Consider the following 19,706-nt stretch of genomic DNA (forward strand, 5'->3'; position numbering starts at 1 on the left):
ACTCCCGCTTTAAATTCCAAGTCTGCACAGCAGCCTGTTACCAATTCCCTTCTCCCCATTTACCTATACAGTGATGTTGTCATGTCACCGTGTCCAAATTTGCGTAGGAGTTGTTGGCCAACAGATACATTCAGGGCCGGTGCTATCACTAGGCAAACTAGGCAGCCACCTAGGGCGCACTACTGCCTAGGGCGCCTGGCCACTGGTGTTTCTACTCTCCTCTCTCTGCAGCAAGCAACTAAGTCTGAGCATCAGCAGACAGCCGCCACTCCGTTAGCACATAGTGTCAGAGGCGCAGCAGCAAAGGAGGACCGTGTCTCTGTCATGACTCCGAATGAATGGAAGCAAGCAAATATTCATTAGTGGGCGCTGGTAGACTGCATTTCATGGGCGCTGGTAAGCTGCATTTCATGGGTGCTAGTAGGCTGCATTTCATGGGCGCTGGTAGGCTGCATTTCATGGGTGCTAGTAGGCTGCGATTTATGGGTGCTGGTGTTCTGCATTTGATGGGCACTGGTGGGCTGCATTTGATGTTCACTGGTGGGCTGCATTTGTTGGGCGCTGGTGGGCTGCATTTGATGGGCGCTGGTGGGCTGCATTTGATGGGCGCTGGTGGGCTGCATATGATGGGCGCTGGCGAGGCTGCATTTGATGGGCGCCGGAGGGCTGCATTTGATGGGCGCTTCATTAAAAAGGTGGGGTATACATGGGAAGGGCAATGGGGGTGGAGTCAAGAGTGTGGCCCGGGGGGAGGGGGGGGCAGAAAAATTAGGTGTCATCTGGGGTGTCAAAAATCCTTGCACCAGCCCTGGATACATTACTCGCTGCTTTGCCGCTACTCCTAGCCTCTCATCATCGATATATCATGCCAACTGCCCTAACAGGGAGTAACAAAGGTTTTCGTGCACATGTGACGATAATTAATAGATTCAAAGTTATTTACAAGGGTTTTCGATATATAAATCATGTGTAGCTGAATACCAGTACAAATGACAAATTTAGTGATATATTGATGGATGGGAGTTTGTGAAGGCCTGTCTTCTACTTTAAATAAATGATTCCCTGACTACTTGTCAATAATGAATGATTTAACTTAACGGGGTTCATTTACTATTATTTTAAACAAACTTATTTTAATATATTGTCTAATAAAACTATGAATTTTCTATACATTACAATGATTCAAAACCCTGATACTATTACAGCAGTACACCAACGGGGCACACCAGCAGGCATTCATTACATGCAAACTGCTTTATGTATAAAAGCACCTTTTTCTCCTTTTTTAATCTGGGTCACATTACTTTTTTTTGCTGCAGCACAGACCAGCTTTGGGCTGGCTAAGCTGAAGCGGGTCACATGTCTTGTGACGTCAACAGGCCCTGCCCCAGGCCAAGCAAATGCAGAGTGGAGCTGTCAGTCAAGGAACAAATCCACCCACCATTGCCTTACAGGGGTAAAATCCTTGACTGATAGTTCCAATCCACTTTGCACAATCTAGGGCGGAGGGCCTGGTGACGTCACAGGACATGTGACCCGCTCCAGTTTAGTACCGTCCCCAGCTAGGCAATTGTGAAATACAGTTAGGGGATTTCCTTACTTATGTTAAAGAAAGGGAGCATGCAAAACTAGCTGTAGCAACGGCTCCTTTACACAATCACAGGGACACAGACAGGTGGGAGGGACAGCAAACGTCAGGATCAACCAGGTTTTTGCAGCATACAGAAAAATAATCCTCTAGTGCCTTAGTAAGTATGAACAGAATGTAATATAGCATATAGACAGTTTAATTATTTGGTTTTAATGACACGAATAAAAATGATTTTAGAAAATAACGGTAAAATGTTATTAAAAGAAACATTTTACCAGATTCATCTATAAATATATTTGATAATGTTTCATTATACTACCCTGACATGGAAGCCGAGAATGCAAGAACTAGGAAAAAATGTATTATACATATTCAAAAAAAGTAATGATGATCCAACAGGAAGTGTACTGAGTTTGAGTCTAGTAGATGAAAAAGTAATGTTCCATTTTTACTGATAACGCAAAATAAAGCAAACATAATAAAATTTAAAAATGTCTAAATAGGTAGTTAAAAGGCAAACAAAGTGAATTTTGAAAAACGTAAGCTTGTGCACCTTGGTCACAGTAATAAAGTTGTCCGCTATGCATTAGATAGAATACAATTAGACAAAGAAGCTTGAAAATGTGGTTAGGCCTCATAAACACTGCTGCTGTTAAACTCAGGTTTTTTTGAGTTTAGTGGGCGTTTTTTTTCCTGCCCTTAAACTTCCCTCTATGTTATCCAATGTGCCGATGGATGTTTTTCGCAGTTTATCAGCAGAGGAGTTTACAGGCTGTTTTCTGACCGCCCTAAAATTGTGTTCAGGAGCAGCAACTTTGACCACAAAAAAAAAATGCTGAATGCTGTTAAACGCATAAACTCTAGGCACAATTAGCACTTCAGCGTTTCTTTATTTCAATGGGCAGAATAAATAAAAAATTTGGCCAATGAAATAAATAAACACCCAAACTCTGGTAAACTCACCTAGACTGTTTTGAAAAAATGCAGCTTAGGTGAGTTTATAATGCTGATTATCTCCTGTCAGGATAAACAACGTTTACAAGAAACCAGTTTGTAAGAGGCCTTAGAAGTTAGCTAAGCACCACCGCTTGCCATCAAGGAACAGCTGCAAAACATACAAAATTATAACATAGGCAAAGATCTAAACACACAGCTGAAATGCATGTGTGGGAAATGTTTTACTGTAAAAACTATTTTGCATTTCCACACAGTTAGTTCTGATATTTATACAACCCATCCAGACAGTAGAGCTAGGCTGATTTTTCTTATCAGAAACAAAGAAATAGGGATGACTCGGTATGTTCAGATCCTAGCCCAAATCCACCTAAGCTATCTTGTCATTTAACAGACAAAAGAAAAACACTTGTTTTCTTTTCTTTTTTTGGTTGAACTGGACAGACTTGTTTTTCAACCTAACTATGTAACTAGATGAGTGAGTGAGTGAGTGAGTGAGTGAGTAACTTGTATAGCGCTACAAATGCAAACTGAATTGCCTCAAGGCGCTTGGTATCCATTTCCTTTTATTTAGCCTTCAGAAAAGATGGGTCTTGAGTTTTTTCCTAAAGGCCTGGTGATTTTCTTTCGTTCGGATATTAGTTGGTAAAGCGTTCCACAGTCGAGGTCCTTGGACTGCAAATCTTCGTTCTCCTTTGGTCTTGTAGCGGGCCTTGGGGATTTGTAGTAGATTTTGGTTAGTGGATCGAAGAACGCGATTGGGGTTGTGGTATTTTATTTTCTCGCATAAATATTGGGGGGCGGTTCCTTGTACACATTTGTGCGTCAGGCAGAGGGCCTTGAATATGACTCGGTCCTTTACGGCCAGCCAATGGAGGGACCTCAGGGAAGGGGTAATTGATTCCCAGGGGGTTTTTTTCTGTTACCAGTCGTGCCGTTGTGGACGACTTGTAGACTGGCAATCTGGTATTTTGGGAGACCGAGGTAAAGGGAGTTAGCATAGTCGAGCCTGGAGTTGATTATTGTTCCCACCACTACTGCGGTGTCTTTTTCCGGGATGAAGGGAACGAGTCTTCGTAGCAGACACAGAAGATGGTGGGATCTGCTGACTACTGAACCAATTTGTGCATCCATTGTCATGTCGGAGTAAAACATGACTCCAAGACTTTTGACTTTGGTGCTAGGGGTAATGGTCTGTCCCAATATGGGCGGGGGCATCCATGTCGTCCTAGCAAGTCTCTTTTTGTTTGTGTGGAGCAGAAGGAGTTCTGTTTTTGATCCATTGAGTTTAAGGTGACTCTCCATCATCCAGTTGTCTATCAAAGTGAGGCATTTTCCTAGTCCGAGGCATTGGTCCTTTTTGTTGTTTATATGAGAGTAGAGCTGAGTGTCATCAGCGTAGGAGTGGTAGAGTAGATTCTGGTTACTGATAATTTTGAGGAGTGGGCGAAGATAGATATTGAATGGCACGGGCGACAGGGGCGACCCTTGAGGGACTCCACATGTCAGAGTACGTGCTTCAGAGGTGAAGGGTCCCAGTTTCACTGTCTGTGATTGATTTTCCAGGAATGATGAGAACCAGGGTAGATCAGAGTCTGCGACTCTAGCTACTTCTGTGAGCCGAGTCAGCAACATTTTGTGATCTGCTGTGTCAAAGGCCACACTAAGGTCCAGCAGTATCAGAAGACATGATTCTCCTTCATCTGCTGCTTCGAGAGCATCCTCCCATATTTTTAAAAGTGCTGTTTCCGTGCTGTGACCTGGATGGAAACCTGATTGTAGTGGGTCCAGTAGTTTGTGGGTGTCTAAATGGTGTTGTAGCTGTTGTACTACAGCTTTCTCAATAATCTTGGAGAAGACACTGAGGCCGATTATCGGTCGATGGTGGTTTGGGTCCTTCGGGTAGAGGTTGTTTTTTTTTTAGAATGGGTTTTATTGTGCCTTGTTTTAGGGAGGTCGGCACCACGCCTTCCTTAAATGATTGGTTTATAAGGTGCAAGATTGCGGGTGCCAAAATCTCGGCACATTCTTTCAGCAGTTTTGTAAGGATGATGTAATTCGGCGCTGTACTGTCACGCAGGCTACCGATGATTGTGCAAACTGTAACACATGCAAACTGTTATGCACACTATCAGTTTGCATAACTCAAAAAATTATTTGTAGATTATAAACTGGCAATTACTGTATTTATTGGCGTATAACACTCACTATTTTACCCTGAAAATAGAGGGTAAACTGTGCCTGCGTGTTATACGCAGGGGGCTATGGAACGTTTTTTCCCTGAAACTTCACTCTTAAAGTTAGGGTGCGTGTTATACACCTGTGTGTGTTATATGCCGATAAATACGGTAGTTCATCTAAATCAACGAAAGATACTGGATATCCAAAATCATTGATCTGAGGTGGACAGGGTTAAATTAACATCTTTCAATAAACACCTTCACCACAGCTTCTCTGAGAGTTCTGGAAGAACAGCACATAAAACAAAAGAGGAGAGTACAGATTGAAGTGTACTATACAGTAAAACCTTGGTTTGCAAGCATAATTCGTTCCAGAAACATGCTTGTAATCCAAAGCACTTGTATATCAAAGCTTTTTTTTTACTGGGTATACAAGAGAAGAGAGGCACCTCTAAGGCCGTGTACAGACGACCAAACATGTACGATGAAACCGGTCCGCCGGACCGTTTTCACCGTACATGTCTGCCCGGGGATTTCTGTATGGTGGCTGTACTCACCATCATACAGAAATCCGCGCGTAAACAATACGTGGGGCGTGGCCGCGCCGTCGCCGCGACGATAACGCGGCAACGTGGGCGGCCCTGCCAGTTCAATGCTTCCACGCATGCGTCGAAGTCATTCGACGTATGCGAGGGATGGCGGGTGCTCGGACATGTACGGTAGGCCTGTACAGACGACCGAACATGTCCAAGCGGACAGGATTCCAGCGGGCTGTTTTAAAACAAGTCCAGAAATATTTGCCCGCTGGAAAAAGGCCCGGCGGGCAAATGCTGGAATCCTGTCCGCTTGGGCCTACACACGACCGAACATGTCTGCTGAAACTGGTCCGCGGACCAGTTTCAGCAGACATGTTCGGTCGTGTGTACGGCCCATTAGTGTAGCATTAAGTTGCTAAATGTTGTACCTTCAATTCTTTTTTATACTCAGTTGTGACATGACGCTACTTTTATATCAAGACATTGCTTGTATATCAAGGCAAAATTAAAACATTTTGCTTGTCTTGCAAAACGCTCTCAAACCAAGGTTTTACTGTACTTGAATCTGCACCTTCTGCTTTTATTTGATGTTGTCTGTACCTTGCCAATCATAAGCGACTGAGGCATTCTCCACCCCAGGAGCCACATACAAAAAGAGCATGTGGATGTTGGATGGAAAATGCTGCCCTGCTGCCCTCAAGAACTACTGGCACCATCCTCTGCCCTACTGACACCAACCTCTGCCCTACTGACACCATCCACTGCTCTACTGACTAAGACCATCCACCGCCCTGCTGACATTTTTCACTGCTCTGCTGACTGTGTCCTATGCCTTTCTGACACCATCCTCTGCTCTGCTGACACCGTCCACTGCCCTACTGACACTGTCCACTGCTCTACTGACTGACACTGTCTACTTTTAAGGTAGGTTGAGTTTATATTTTTACAGTGGCATTTGGTTTATTATATTTTTCTACTTTTCCCTTACTATTTAGACCCCTTTCACACTGAAGACCGCTCCGCACTAGCGGTAAAGCACTGCTCGTTTTAGTGGCGTTGTGCGGGCAAAAGAGGGGCTCTTTTAACCGCAAAGAAGGGGTTGACAAGGGGTTAAAAGTGTCCAAAAAGCACCACTTTGCTTCGGCAGAGCTGCCCATTGATTTCAATGGCAGGGGTGGTTTAGGAAGCAGTGCCCCAAAGACGCTGCTTGCAGGACTTTTCTTTCCGTCCTTCAAGCACACCACCCCTGGTGTGAAAGCACTCAGACTTTCACACTGCGGAGGCATGAGAGGTGCATTTCAGGCGCTTTATAAGCGATATTTTTAGCGCTAAAACGCCTGAAAATCGCCTTCAGTGTGAAAGGGGTCTCAGTTAGGCCTTGCTAGTTAATTTCTTATTTAAAAAGAGTGCATAACCCTGGTGATCTTTGATAACTTTCATGCGGTAGATCTTCACCTCCCTAGCAAAAACTCTTCTATGTGGAGTGACATTGGGGGTTGTTAGCTCTCGTGGTAGATGCATTTTTGTGTAGTGAGTCCACACCAAACAGGCATATATTGTTAAGGGCCTGTTAGCCCACGTTTATTAAATAAGGAAAAAAAAAAGTCCACTCAGGAGTACCACGCAGGGGTTTAAACGTTGTTCAGAAAATAACTGAAAATACTAGCCCACCTGGCTACTCTTCAACAGCACTGGTACCTTAAACCACCAGACCTTCCAGTCCAACAGTCTTGGATGCGTAAAGTCTTTGGGCTCCTTAAACGCACACAGCTTCAAGCCCCTCAATGCACACAGCTTCTGGCTTCTTGGTCGCACACAGCTTGAAGCCCTTCAACGCACACAGCTTTGAGCTTCTTGGACGCACACAGCATCTATCTTCACACAGAGGCACTCACAAGCAGCCACTGCTCCAACTCCACCTTCCTCTCACTTCTAACTCTCACCAGCCCTTTATTATATGAGCTGTGTGCACCTGGGCACACACCCTGCAGGCTATCTATAAGATCTGGACACAGGTTGGAGATCCCATCCCACCCATATCTCTGAGGAATTTCCAAGCCACAGAGCCCCTTGTAGAGATAAATAAATCTGAGAAAATCAATATAATTTTCATTGGGACAGAGCCTCGCTCTGCCACAGTGGTCTTTTATCAAACTCTTAAATATCTTCCTGGCTTTAGAATTTAAATTAACAAGTAACAAGTAAATACTTTGATCCCTTATTAAACACTGTATAGGCACCACATTGGCCTTGCACCAATCTAGTCATACCAAGACAATCATTTAAGAGTTTCCAAAAATTAGACACAGTGACTTTGAAATAACAGAGCTCAACTCTTTGAGGACACGTGGGTGTAAGCCATCTGCAGTCCAGGTGCTTTATTCACATTTATTTTGTTTGTTTCTGTATCCATACATTTTGGGGCATTGTGGTTCATTTTAGGCTGTGGCAATCCTATCCCCAATAGGGACTTAAGCGCTAAAATTTTCCTTCATATACACAGAGCTGAAGAAGGTGTTTAATATATTTGCATTATCTTTGTCCCCAGTCACCACCTCTAAGTTATCTTGTAACTTGTAAGAGGCCTACTTAGGCCACTTTCACACTTATGCGACTTGTCCTGCACTGCAAAGTCGCATGCCAAGTCGTACTCCATGATTTCCAATGAGTATCATTCATATCTGTGCTCTTCAAAGTAGTCCCTGCACTACTTTGGTCCGACTTTAATGCGACTTGATGTCCATAGACCTCAAGATTACACAGGCATTGCTTCAAGTTGTGGAAAAAATCGCAGCAAGCTCGCGCAACTTTCAGGTCGCACAAGTGCGAAAGGCGCCTTACTCAAACCTGATTATTTGTTTTACTAGTAATACAGTACTGTGCAAAAGTTTTAGGCAGGTGTGAAGAAATGCTGTAAAGTAAGAATGCTTTAAAAAACATATATTTTAATTGTTTATTTTTATCAATTTACAAAATGCAAAGTGAGCGAACAGAAGAAAAAGCTAAATCATGCTGGTGGTACAGTGCACTGGGCAGGTAGGTTGTTCCAAACATCTTGGAGAAATAACTACAGGTCTTCTGTGGATGTAGGCTTCTTCAAATCTTTCTGTCACCATTGATTGGGCAACGTTGAGGACCATAGATGCAGTGGTCGGCCAAGGAAACCTAATGCAGGAGATGAAAGACACATCATGCTTATTTCCGTTTGACATCAGAAGATGTCCAGCAGTGCCATCAGCACAGAACTTCCAGAGACCAGTAGGACCCAGATACACCTATCTATTGTCCAAGAACACTGGCCACTAGTGGTTTTCATGGAAGAATTGCAGCCAAAAAGCCATACCTCGACATAGAAAAAAGTCTAAAGCCCCATACACACGGTCACACTTTTTGCCAACCAACTTCAAAATCTGCAAGTTTTCTAATTTGTCTGACCGTGTGTACGCTCCATCGGACCAACTTTTTCGGGTTTCATCCAACAAAAAGTTGGGTCTGCAAACGGACCAACTTTTCGGCAACAAAAGTCCGATGGTGCCTTGTCTGACTGTGTGTACAGCAATCCAACCAACTTTTGGACAAAGTGCAAATACGCATGCTCAGAACCAATGTTAAAAGCAACAAACTATAGCAGAAGTTAACCAAAGGGTGGCGGTAAAGAGCAGAAAATAGCAAAAAAAACACGTGATGTTAGGAAAGTTTTAGAAAAGTTTGCAGAAAAGTCTGACTGTGTGTATGCTATGGGTGTGGCCGGACAAATCAATTAGGAAAAAAATCCAAGGGAAATTTTGTTGGATGTCTGACTGTGTGTATGAGCCTTAAGTGTCTCAACCATTCATAAAAGACAAACTTAGTGCAGTTCGGCCCTGCATCCCACTCCCTCCTCACTGGATTTGACTGACAGCAGCAAGAGCCAATGGCTCCCACTGCTATCAATCTGCCCAGTGATATTAGGGAGAAAGCAGCGCTGCTGCAGACAGGCACATCACTGGATCGATAAAGGACTCAGGTAAGTATTTAGAGAGGGAGGGAAGCAGACAGTGAAAGTAGTTTTTTTTACCTTATTGCAGGTAATATATTAGAGCGGAGCTACAACCTAAAGTGGAACTCCCGCTGATCGGAACCCTCCCCCTCTCCGGTGTCACATTTGACACCTTTCAGGGGGAGGGGGGTGCAGATACCTGTCTAAAGACAGGTATTTGCACCCACTTCCGGCCACAGTCTGTGGGCAGACTGCGGGCAGGACGTCACCTCCCGTCCCCCCCCCCCATTGTGTTCTGGGAACACTCGGCTCCCAGAGCACAGCAGGTGCAGCGTGACTCACGCATGCACCATAGGGAACCGGGCAGTGAAGCCGGAGCGCTTCACTTCCTGGTTCCCTCACCGAGGATGGCGGGGGGCAGCAGAATTAAGAGCGATTGCTCGTCCTCTGCTGCGGACGGCGCTGGACTCCAGGACAGGTAAGTGCCCTAATATTAAAAGTCAGCAGCTGCAGTATTTGTAGCTGCTGGCTTTTAATATTTTTTTTTTCAGCGGAGCTCCGCTTTAAGGTGAAAGTCTTGTGACTTTAGAACCACTTTGAGAGTAAGTCTTTGGGATCAAAGGAAGGGGAAATTCTGTCTTAGAAACAAGTTCCCCATTGGAAATATTCCCCTCTACAGGAACACAGATAACAATAAAAGCCTGACAGGGATTCGGCTCTAATGCTGCAACACTAAAGCTAAAGTTTGCTTTAACTACATGTTAAATAGTACCAAATCAATGTAAATTTTTTGTTGTTGTTGATATTTATGTGAATATTTAAATACTATTTGCAATGTATCTATATATTGGCTTAGTTGTGGCAAAGTGATGCATATTTAAAGGGGTCGTAAAGGTTATCTTTTATTTTCTAAATTGGTTCCTTTAAGCTAGTGCATTGTTGGTTCACTTACCTTTTCCTTCAAATTCCCTTCTAAATGTTTTTTTTTCTTTGTTTGAATTTCTCACTTCCTGTTTCTCCTCAGTAAGCTTTTCACCATCATCCGAGCGGTGGAAAGTAATTTTGAACAGCTTACTAAACACCTTACTGAGGAGGAACAGGAAGTGAGAAATTCTGACAAAGAAAAAAAACATTTAGAAGTGAAATTGAAGGAAAAGGTAAGTGAACCAACAATGCACTAGCTTAAAGTAACCTATTTATAAAATAAAAAACAAACCTTTACAACCCCTTTAAACACTAAGTCTAAATAATATGATGAATGTTACCATTTTCTTTTTCAGGTATTGGCCCAATTTGTGGTCTTTTCGTTGTACACCTGATTGGTTCAGCCAGTGATCGTTGGAACAGCAGATATGGCCGTCGCCGTCCGTTCATCTGGCTTCTTTGCTTTGGAGTTATGTTGAGTCTCATTATTATCCCATATTCCACCTATCTGGCCAGTTTAACCGGTCGCCATCATGCTGGCATGGAGGTGGCCTTCCTAGTGTTCGGAATCGTCCTTCTGGACTCCTGTGGACAAGTCTGTTTTACTCCTTTGGAAGCCTTACTGTCTGACCTTTTCCCAGAAGGAGAGGCTTGCAGGAAGGCATTCTCAGTCTATGCATTAACAGTTGGAGTAGGTGCATGCATCGGTTATTTAATACCATCTGTGGACTGGCGTGGCAGCTGGCTGGCACAGCAGTTAGGAGGGCAAGAACAATGTCTGTTTACACTCCTATTTATTATATTTTCTGTATGTGTATTTGCTACATTCTTTGTCTCAGAAGAGATTTGGACAAATTCAGTACAACAGGATATCTGTTTGGAGTACACAGGATGGTGGGGAAGTTCCCTGAAAGGGTGTCAGCTTTGGCCATACAATCTTTCTCGTATGTTTCTTGCATTCAGAAGTACATGTGCTTTGGTTCCACGATTAAGGAGATTTTGTTGCGGGGTGCCCATTGCTCTGCGGCGCCTATTTGTGGCACAACTATGCTCTTGGATGGGCCTTATGACATTTATACTGTTTTATACCGACTTTATTGGAGAAGGCCTGTATCATGGTGTGCCAGCAGCAGAACCAGGCACAGAAGCTAGACTTCGTTACGATGAAGGTCAGTAAAATAATTAATCAGAAACAAATATTTACAAAACAAACTTTTCTTAATCTCAGTTAATCTTTGTTGCTCATTTCCTCTTCATCCTGTAGCATTATCTTTTCTAGAAATTGCTCTTAAATCAGTATATATTAATTCCCACAAGCAGCATGGCATTTACTTTATTTTTGTTGTTTTTCTAATCTCAACCAGGAGTCAGGATGGGAAGTCTGGGCCTCTTTCTTCAGTCTGTGATATCAATAGCCTTTTCGGCTTCTATGGATTACCTGGTTAGGACATTTGGAACAAGATTTGTCTACCTAGCTGGTGTCTCTTGTCTACCTGTTGCTGCATTGGTCATATGCTTTTCTAGTAATGTTATCATGGTAACCGCATCAGCTGCCATAACAGGAATCCCATTCTCTGTGCTTCAGATCCTGCCCTATACTCTCACTTCATTATATCACCATAACCGTCAGGTAAGTCAACAAGACACCACACTATGTCTATGTGCTCATGAAGCTGTACTTTTCATTGGCCAATAATTCATGGTTTGCCTTTCAAATTAAGGTCATACAAACATCATCAGTTTAAACAATGCCAGCACCACTTAAGAAAATCTAGACATGTAAATGATTGTTATAGCTCATAGAGATTTAATCCATGAATTCAAAATGTGGAAGGATCTATCATCTCCCATCCTTTATATATCCCATCTACAGGCACATTATATCCATCCTTTATATATAATACATTTAAAAGACTGGTAGTTTAGAACAATCAAATAAAGCAAACATAACTTTGGCTAAGAATATTGCAAACTACCAAATTAGCATCATTATTTATTTATTTAGACATTTCTATATATGAAAAGATAGAAATGCATGTGACTGCCAGTGATTTTTTCAGCTTAGTGATGCACCACTACAGCACAGATCAAGTAGGAAATACTGTATAAATTAGGTTGAAGAAGTCAAAGCCCAACTTTTTAGTTTTGGGTAAAGTGGGGACGACATAAGATTTGATTCCAGTGTGTGTAGCTATTTGGGAAATGTACCCTCACTTTCCCCCAAGACAGGAAGTGATGGGAAATCTCTCCAGTGAGGACACAGCCGGCAAAAGAACAATATTATTTTGTAAAAAGTGAACGGATTAGGACCTCTTTTTTAGATTATATATTTTTTTCAGCCTGAAGTTATCTCCTCCCCTAATTCATTTTGTGAAACAGGCAGCAATAACAATTTTTCATAATTATTAACTTTTTCCAAGTCTACCCAGATCCAAAAAAAAGAAAATACATAAACAAATATTTGACTGTAATTTTGTTTTAAAAGGTCAGTTCACCAAAATGTGATTTATTTGGTTATTGGTAAAGGGTGGTGAGTTGCTTCTAGAAAGATCTGTATTCTGTGTTTGTTTCAGGTTTTAGATGTTCAAATCACCTTTACATGTTTCAGTAAGTCTTGTAGGACTTTCCTTTTAATATAAGATAAAAAAAACATCCAGTGGGAAGAGTGGGTTCTCCCTCCAATGGTCAGCACAGACCCATAAACTTAAAGCTGATCTCAAGCTTTAGTATTAGTTTAAAGCGGTAGTTCACCCACCCCCGACACATTTTACCATCGAGACAGGCATAGTAGCGCGAGCTACAGTATGCCTGTCCCGATTTTTTTAACCCCGTACTCACCTTGTACTCGTCCATCGTAGATTTCGGCTCCCGCGGGGAATGGGCGTGCCTATGGAGAGGGAGGATGATTGACGGCCGGCCCTGGCACGTCACTCTCCCCGAAGACAGCCGGAGTAGGTCTCGGCTCTTCACGGCGCCTGCGCACAGGCTATGCGCACGCGTCGTGAAGACCAAGCCTATTTCGGCTATTTCCGGAGAAGCGTGACGCGCCAGAGCCGGCCGTCAATCATCCTCCGTCTCCATAGGCACGCCCATTCCCCGGTATCTTCGATGGACGACTACAAGGTGAGTACGGGGGTAAAAAATGCGGGACAGGCATACTGTAGCTCGCGCTACAATGCCTGATTTTAATGTAAAAGAAAAAAAATATTTTTTTTTTGGTCGATAGGGTGAACCCCCGCTTTAAATACCGTAATTTGTTTGGACTAAGCTGGTCCAAACAACCTATTTTCCTCACTAGCACGTGCGGGCTACTGGGTGTGCTGTATAAACTGTATATAGCCGAAGGCTACATACAGTATAAAGCACTGTGTTCTGGGTGTAAGATGAGACCTTCCTTTTTCATACCCTGAACAAAATAGCATTGGTCTGGGTGGCGCTTACTGACAATTTTAATGTTTAGGATAAAATGTTTAGGATGAAAATGCTTATTCATGAGGTTTCTCGAAATGGTCTATTTTGTTTATATTGTTCTAGTGTATATTTCTTTCCATATATATATTATTCTTCATGGTATATTTTCTCCTTTCATGCTATCATTGGACAACCTCTAATGCTGGAGTGCAGAATTTTTCTAGTGTTCTGTAATTGTCCCAGGTACTGAACTGCATGTGCTTTATTTTAGCATTTATGAGGAAATTTTGAAAAAAAAAATGTGTTTTTAATAATTAGCAAAATGACATATAGTACTGTTTTCTTATTTATTTTATACATTTTTACACTAAAAAAAAAAAAAAATGGGTCACTTTTATAAAACAGTATCACTTACATATAAACAAGGTTCATCCAACATGGACAGTAAGCCGGCCGGCTACAATACAAAAGCTCTTCCTAGCGCAGGGGTGTCCAAACTTTTTTCAAAGAGGGCCAGATTTGATGAAGTGAACATGCTTGAGGGCCGACCATTTTGCCTGACATTCTTTAAACCATTCAAATTTGGTCGAAGTGTGTTCGTTCGAGCACTAATACACTGCCTAACAATAATTCTCTTGCCTTTGTGGCTGTGTGTGGTGAAGAGATGAGCTTAGGCGTGTTAATTGGATACACCGTATTTATCGACTTAAAACTTTAAAAAGGAAGTTTCAGGAAGAAATCTTACATTTTAAATAAAGAACTGTGAAGCAAAATAAGGGTCAGTGCCCATCAAAAAGCCTAATCAGTGCCCATCAAAAAGCCTAATCAGTGCCCATCTGCAGCCTCACAAGTGCCATGAATGCAGCACCCACCATATTGCCATGAATGCAGCACCCACCGTATTGCCATGAATGCAACACCCACCATATTGCCATGAATGTAGCACCCTCCGTATTGCCATGAATACAGCACCCACCGTATTGCCATGAATGCAACACCCACTATTTTGCCATGAATGCAGCACCCACCGTATTGCCATGAATGCAGCACCCACCGTATTGCCATGAATGCAACACCCACTATTTTGCCATGAATGCAGCACCCACCGTATTGCCATGAATGCAGCACCCACCGTATTGCCATGAATGTAGCACCCACCATATTGCCATGAATGCAGCACCCACCGTATTGCCATGAATGAAGCACCCACCGTATTGCCATGAATGCAGCACCCACCGTATTGCCATGAATGCAGCACCCACCGTATTGCCATGAATGCAGCATCCACTCCATTGCCATGAATGCAGCACCCACTCCATTGCCATGAATACAGCACCAACCACATTGCCATTAATGCAGCACCCACATTGACATGAATGCAGACTCACCATTCGTCGGTGCAGCCTGATTCATGTCCATCTGCAGCCTTGAGGAGACAGGGAGGGGGCGGGACGAGCGCCGACAGACATACAGGAGAAACTCCTATTTTCTCGGCTGCCTCTTTAATTGAAAGTCCCACCTCCTGTGATGAACAGAACAGTCATCCAATGGCAGCGCAGGAGACGGGACTTCCTTTTACAAATACTCCTGTATCCTGTAAGGCACTTGTCCTGTCTCCTCCAAGGCAGCAAGCATTTATATCTTTTGTGGCCCCCGGCGCTCGGGGATTCATTGGGGGCCACAAAAGATATACATGTCAAAATTACCAGACAGGCCGTCCAAAACTGGAACGCGGGCCATGATTGGCCCGCGGGCCGGACTTTGGACATGCCTGTCCTAACGGGACGTGGAAACAGTGTGGTGACGTCAGCACGTCGCTCCTCCTGACGTGCTGCTGTCCCTGTGACTATTTAAGTCCATCTGCTCCTTAGTAGAGTTTGGAGGCTGTTGTGGTCGGATCTGTAATTCGTTTGCTATCCCAATGTTTCTCAACTCCAGTCCCCCAAGGCGTCCCAACAGGTCATGTTTTCAGGCTTTCCATTATTTTGCACAGGTGATTTGATCAGTTTCACTGCCTTAGTAATTACCACAGCTGTTTCATCTGAGGGAAATCCTGAAAACATGACCTGTTGGGGCAAGTTTAGAAACAATGTGCTATCCCTTGAAGAAAAGGCTCTCGCTGGATGTTAGCCACAAGCGAGTCAGCTTGTGCAAGCTGGTAAACGTGTACTCCATGTGGTGGTGGATTCATACTTGTCTGTCAATGTGATCGTGGTATTCACAGGAGGAGGACTTTAAACACCTTGGCCCAGATTCACAAAGGGCTTACGACGGCGCAACGCCATGTACGCCGTCGTAAGTCCTGATCTGGGCCGTTGTATCTATGCGACTGATTCTTAGAATCAGTTACGCATAGATATCCATTAGATCCGACAGGCGTAAGGCTCTTACGCTGTCGGATCTTAAATGCAATTTTTTTTGTTCGCCGCTAGGTGTCGCCTCCGTCGGTTTCCCCGTTAAGTATGCAAATTAGCTAGATACGCGAATTCCCGAACGTACGCGCGGTCGACGCAGTGAAGTTACGACGTTTACGTAAGGTTTGCGCGGCGTAAGGTTGCCCCTGCTATATGTGGGTCAACCAATGTTAAGTATGGCCGTCGTTCCCGCGTCAAAATTTTAAAAATTACGTGGGAATGGGGCTGGACACTATTTACGTTCACGTCGAAACCAATGACGTCCTTGCGATGTCATTTGGAGCAATGCACCCTGGGATATTTTCCGGACGGCGCATGCACAGTACGTTCGGCGTGGGAACGCGCTTAATTTAAATGCTCCACGCCCCCTACCCGGCTAATTTGAATTAGGTGGGCTTGCGCCGGGTGATTTACGATACGCCGCCGCAACTTTACAGGTAAGTTCTTTGTGAATCAAGCACTTGCCTGTAAAACTTGCGGCGGCGTAACGTAAATGACATACGTTACGCCGCCGCAGAGATGCGCCGATCTCTGTGAATCTGCCCCCTTGTGTACTGTTTTACCATACATTATTCATCTCAAAGGATATATCTGCTTTAGTTTTATATACCATCATTGGGACTTGCTGACATATATTGCCACTCACTAATTGTGTCACTGTGCAATTTGTTGATTTATGTTCACTTTTGTCACCTTTCTGTCACTATGCAATATTTGTATTTTTCACTATATTAGAGCGCAGCTCCTATTTTATACATGATATCCTTTTTGTACAGTTGTGCTCATACGTTTACATACCCTGGCAGAAATTATGATTTCTTGGCCATTTTTCAGAGAATATGAATGATAACACAAAAACTTTTTTTCCACTCATGGTTGTTGTTTGGCTGAAGCCATTTTTTATCAATCAACCGTGTTTACACCTTTTAAATCATAATACCATATTGGAGCGCAGCTCATATGTTATATGTGGTGACCTGTTACAGTGGTGATGGTCAGTGGAGAATTGTATGGGTACAATGGTGGTCATTTGAAGTGCATGGGTGCAGTTAGTGGAGAAGCGCAGCGTGCAGCAGAGGTGAATTAAGGAGTGCATCGGGAGATGTGGGAAATTGTACTATTCAGTGGCTGCCATTAAAGAAGTACATGGACTCAGTGGTGGTCAGGTAAGAAGTGCATGGATACAGTGGTGGTCAGGTAAGAAGTACATAGATACAGTGGTGGTCAGGTAAGAAATTCATGTATACAGTGGTGGTCAGGTAAGAAGTACATAGATACAGTGGTGGTCAGGTAATAAGTGCATAGACATGGATACAGTGGTGGTCAGGTAAGAAGCACATGGATACAGTGGTGGTCAGGTAATAAGTGCATAGACATGGATACAGTGGTGGTCAGGTAAGAACCACATGGATACAGTGGTGGTCAGGAAAGAAGAACATGTATACAGTGGTGGTCAGGTAAGAAGTACATAGATACAGTAAGGTCAGGTAAGAAGTACATGGATACAGTGGTGGTCAGGTAAGAAGCACATGCAGTGGTGGTCAGGTAAGAAGTGCATGGACATGGATACAGTGGTGGTCAGGTAAGAAGCACATGGATACAGTGGTGTTAATGTAAGAAGTACATAGATACAGTGGTGGTCAGGTAAGAAGCACATGCATACAGTGGTGGTCAGGTAAGAAGCACATGGATACAGTGGTGGTCAGGTAAGAAGAACATGGATACAGTGGTGGTCAGGTAAGAAGCACATGGATACAGTGGTGGTCAGGTAAGAAACACATGGATACAGTGGTGGTCAGGTAAGAAGTACATAGATACAGTGGTGTTCATGTAAGAAGTACATGGATACAGTGGTGGTCAGGTAAGAAACACATGGATACAGTGGTGGTCAGGTAAGAAGCACATGGATACAGTGGTGGTCAGGTAAGAAGTGCATAGGTACAGTGGCAGTCAGTGTGGTGCACATGTGCAGTGGTGAAGTGGGGATATGTCATGTCAGTCAGCATTGCATAGATGTAGTAGTGGTAATGTGATTGACATTTCTCCCTCAACAGCTCAGTCATCCTCCATTTTACTGGGGACAATGTGTTGGCAAAACAATATAAACCTCACTGTCCAGCCTGTGCCCTATACTATGTTGTTTAAAACAATGAGCCATAAAATGAGAGTTCTGCCTTGGGCTATCACCAGAGTGTGTGGCAGGAATTGTACCTCTGCTTTCTGCTAATAGCCCAAAAAGTGAGTAAAATTGCGGAGATAGCTTTCTCGAACTTCCACAATTCTTGGTTAAATCATTATAGAATATATATTTACACTGCTGTATAAAATGCCTTGTTATACTTATACTGTGCTACTTTAAAATATGCAAATTAAAAAATTCCCTGTTCTATTCAACAGGTGTTCTCCCCAAATATAAGGATGTGGTAGAAGACGAGACAATAGAGAGGAAAGAAAGTCTGCATTCACCAAAGAAGCAACAGACAGCAATGGCGTTGCACTTTTCTCCTCGAATCCTCCTTCCTTGTGTCTTGGTCCTTCCTGTGATGGGCCTCTTACAGTTGGAGAATCAGCTGCACCAAACCACGGGATCTGCCTGGACATAGCCATACTTGACAGTGCCTGTCTGCTCTCACAGGTGGTCCCTTCTCTTCTCATGGGTTTTATTGTACAAAAGACACAAACAGTCACAGCTTATGTTGCCTCGCAGCAGCCTTTGGATTGATAGCTGTATATTTCGCCAATAAGGTAGTATTTGACAAAAGCGATATGGTGAAAACAACTCCTTTGTAAGAGGAACATCAAAAATGACTTAAGTAGAACTTTAGGCAAAACTTTTTTCCCCATTTTGGACAGAGTTTTTTTTTTCTCTGCCCATCTGTGTCCCATTAGCGTTGCCACCTTTTCTTCAAGTCAAACCAGGGCTTAAGTCTGCGGGAACGCGTGGGAACGGAGTCCCTGCACTTTTTCACAGCAGGAACGCAGTTCCCTTTCCAGGACGAGAGCAGCCGAGCCAATCCTTCACTAAGCGGCGATGCCCAGCTCGAGTCACTGTCAGGGGCAGGCGAACCTTAGTAATCCTTTATGTTACTGGCCGCTTCCTGTATATGGATTCATCGGGTAGTGTGCGGGTATTCCGTCACTTCCTCGATGCCGCAATGTCTCCTGGGAGCTTTTATCATTGTTCCCAGGAGACATTGCGGAGGTCTGCCGCGAGTTATCGCGGGATTTAGAAAGAACTTGCTTAAAAAAAAACATGCGGTTTAGTAATTAATGCATATGAGCGTATCATTTTTTTTTTTGGTGGGGGAGTGGATCTTGGGTGGGACTTCCCACACTTTTTTCCCCAGAATTTTTTTTAATTGTATAAACTATACATATATTTTTCTATTAAATAACATTTCTAATCATATGAAGTTAATAACAAGAGTCCCCCTTTATATCAGAGTCCACAGAGTTCCCCTTTTACTCTTGAACTCGCAGAGTTCTCTTTCACTGTAAGGGGGAACTCTGCAGACTGTGATGTGAGGGAGAACTCTGGGGACTCTAACATAAGGAATGCTCGAAACCCTGATTTAAGGGGGGAACACAGAGAATTCTGAAGTACAGAGAAGACTCTGCTCTGAGATCTCCGATTTACTTACTGTACTCACTCAGAGGCAGGAGAGAGAAGGGATGGATGGTGAGCTCATTCACCCCTTGGCAGTCAGCACCTCTCAT

The 19,706-nt window shown here is 43.5% G+C and overlaps 1 protein-coding gene across 1 annotated transcript in view; it reads left to right on the top strand.

Annotated features, from left to right (window-relative positions):
• SLC45A3 (solute carrier family 45 member 3) overlaps nt 1-18,850 on the top strand; it is a 104,389-nt gene extending 85,539 nt beyond the window's left edge. Inside the window, 6 exon segments of the mRNA XM_040337535.1 lie at nt 10,521-11,333; nt 11,529-11,798; nt 17,192-17,209; nt 17,322-17,336; nt 18,425-18,688; nt 18,691-18,850. Coding sequence (XP_040193469.1) covers nt 10,521-11,333; nt 11,529-11,798; nt 17,192-17,209; nt 17,322-17,336; nt 18,425-18,688; nt 18,691-18,779 — 1,469 coding nt within the window. The 3' untranslated portion in view covers nt 18,780-18,850.
• Nucleotides 18,851-19,706: the final 856 nt, after the last annotated feature.

This window comes from Rana temporaria, chromosome 2 (assembly GCF_905171775.1).
Source record: "Rana temporaria chromosome 2, aRanTem1.1, whole genome shotgun sequence".
Classification (NCBI taxonomy): domain Eukaryota; kingdom Metazoa; phylum Chordata; class Amphibia; order Anura; family Ranidae; genus Rana; species Rana temporaria.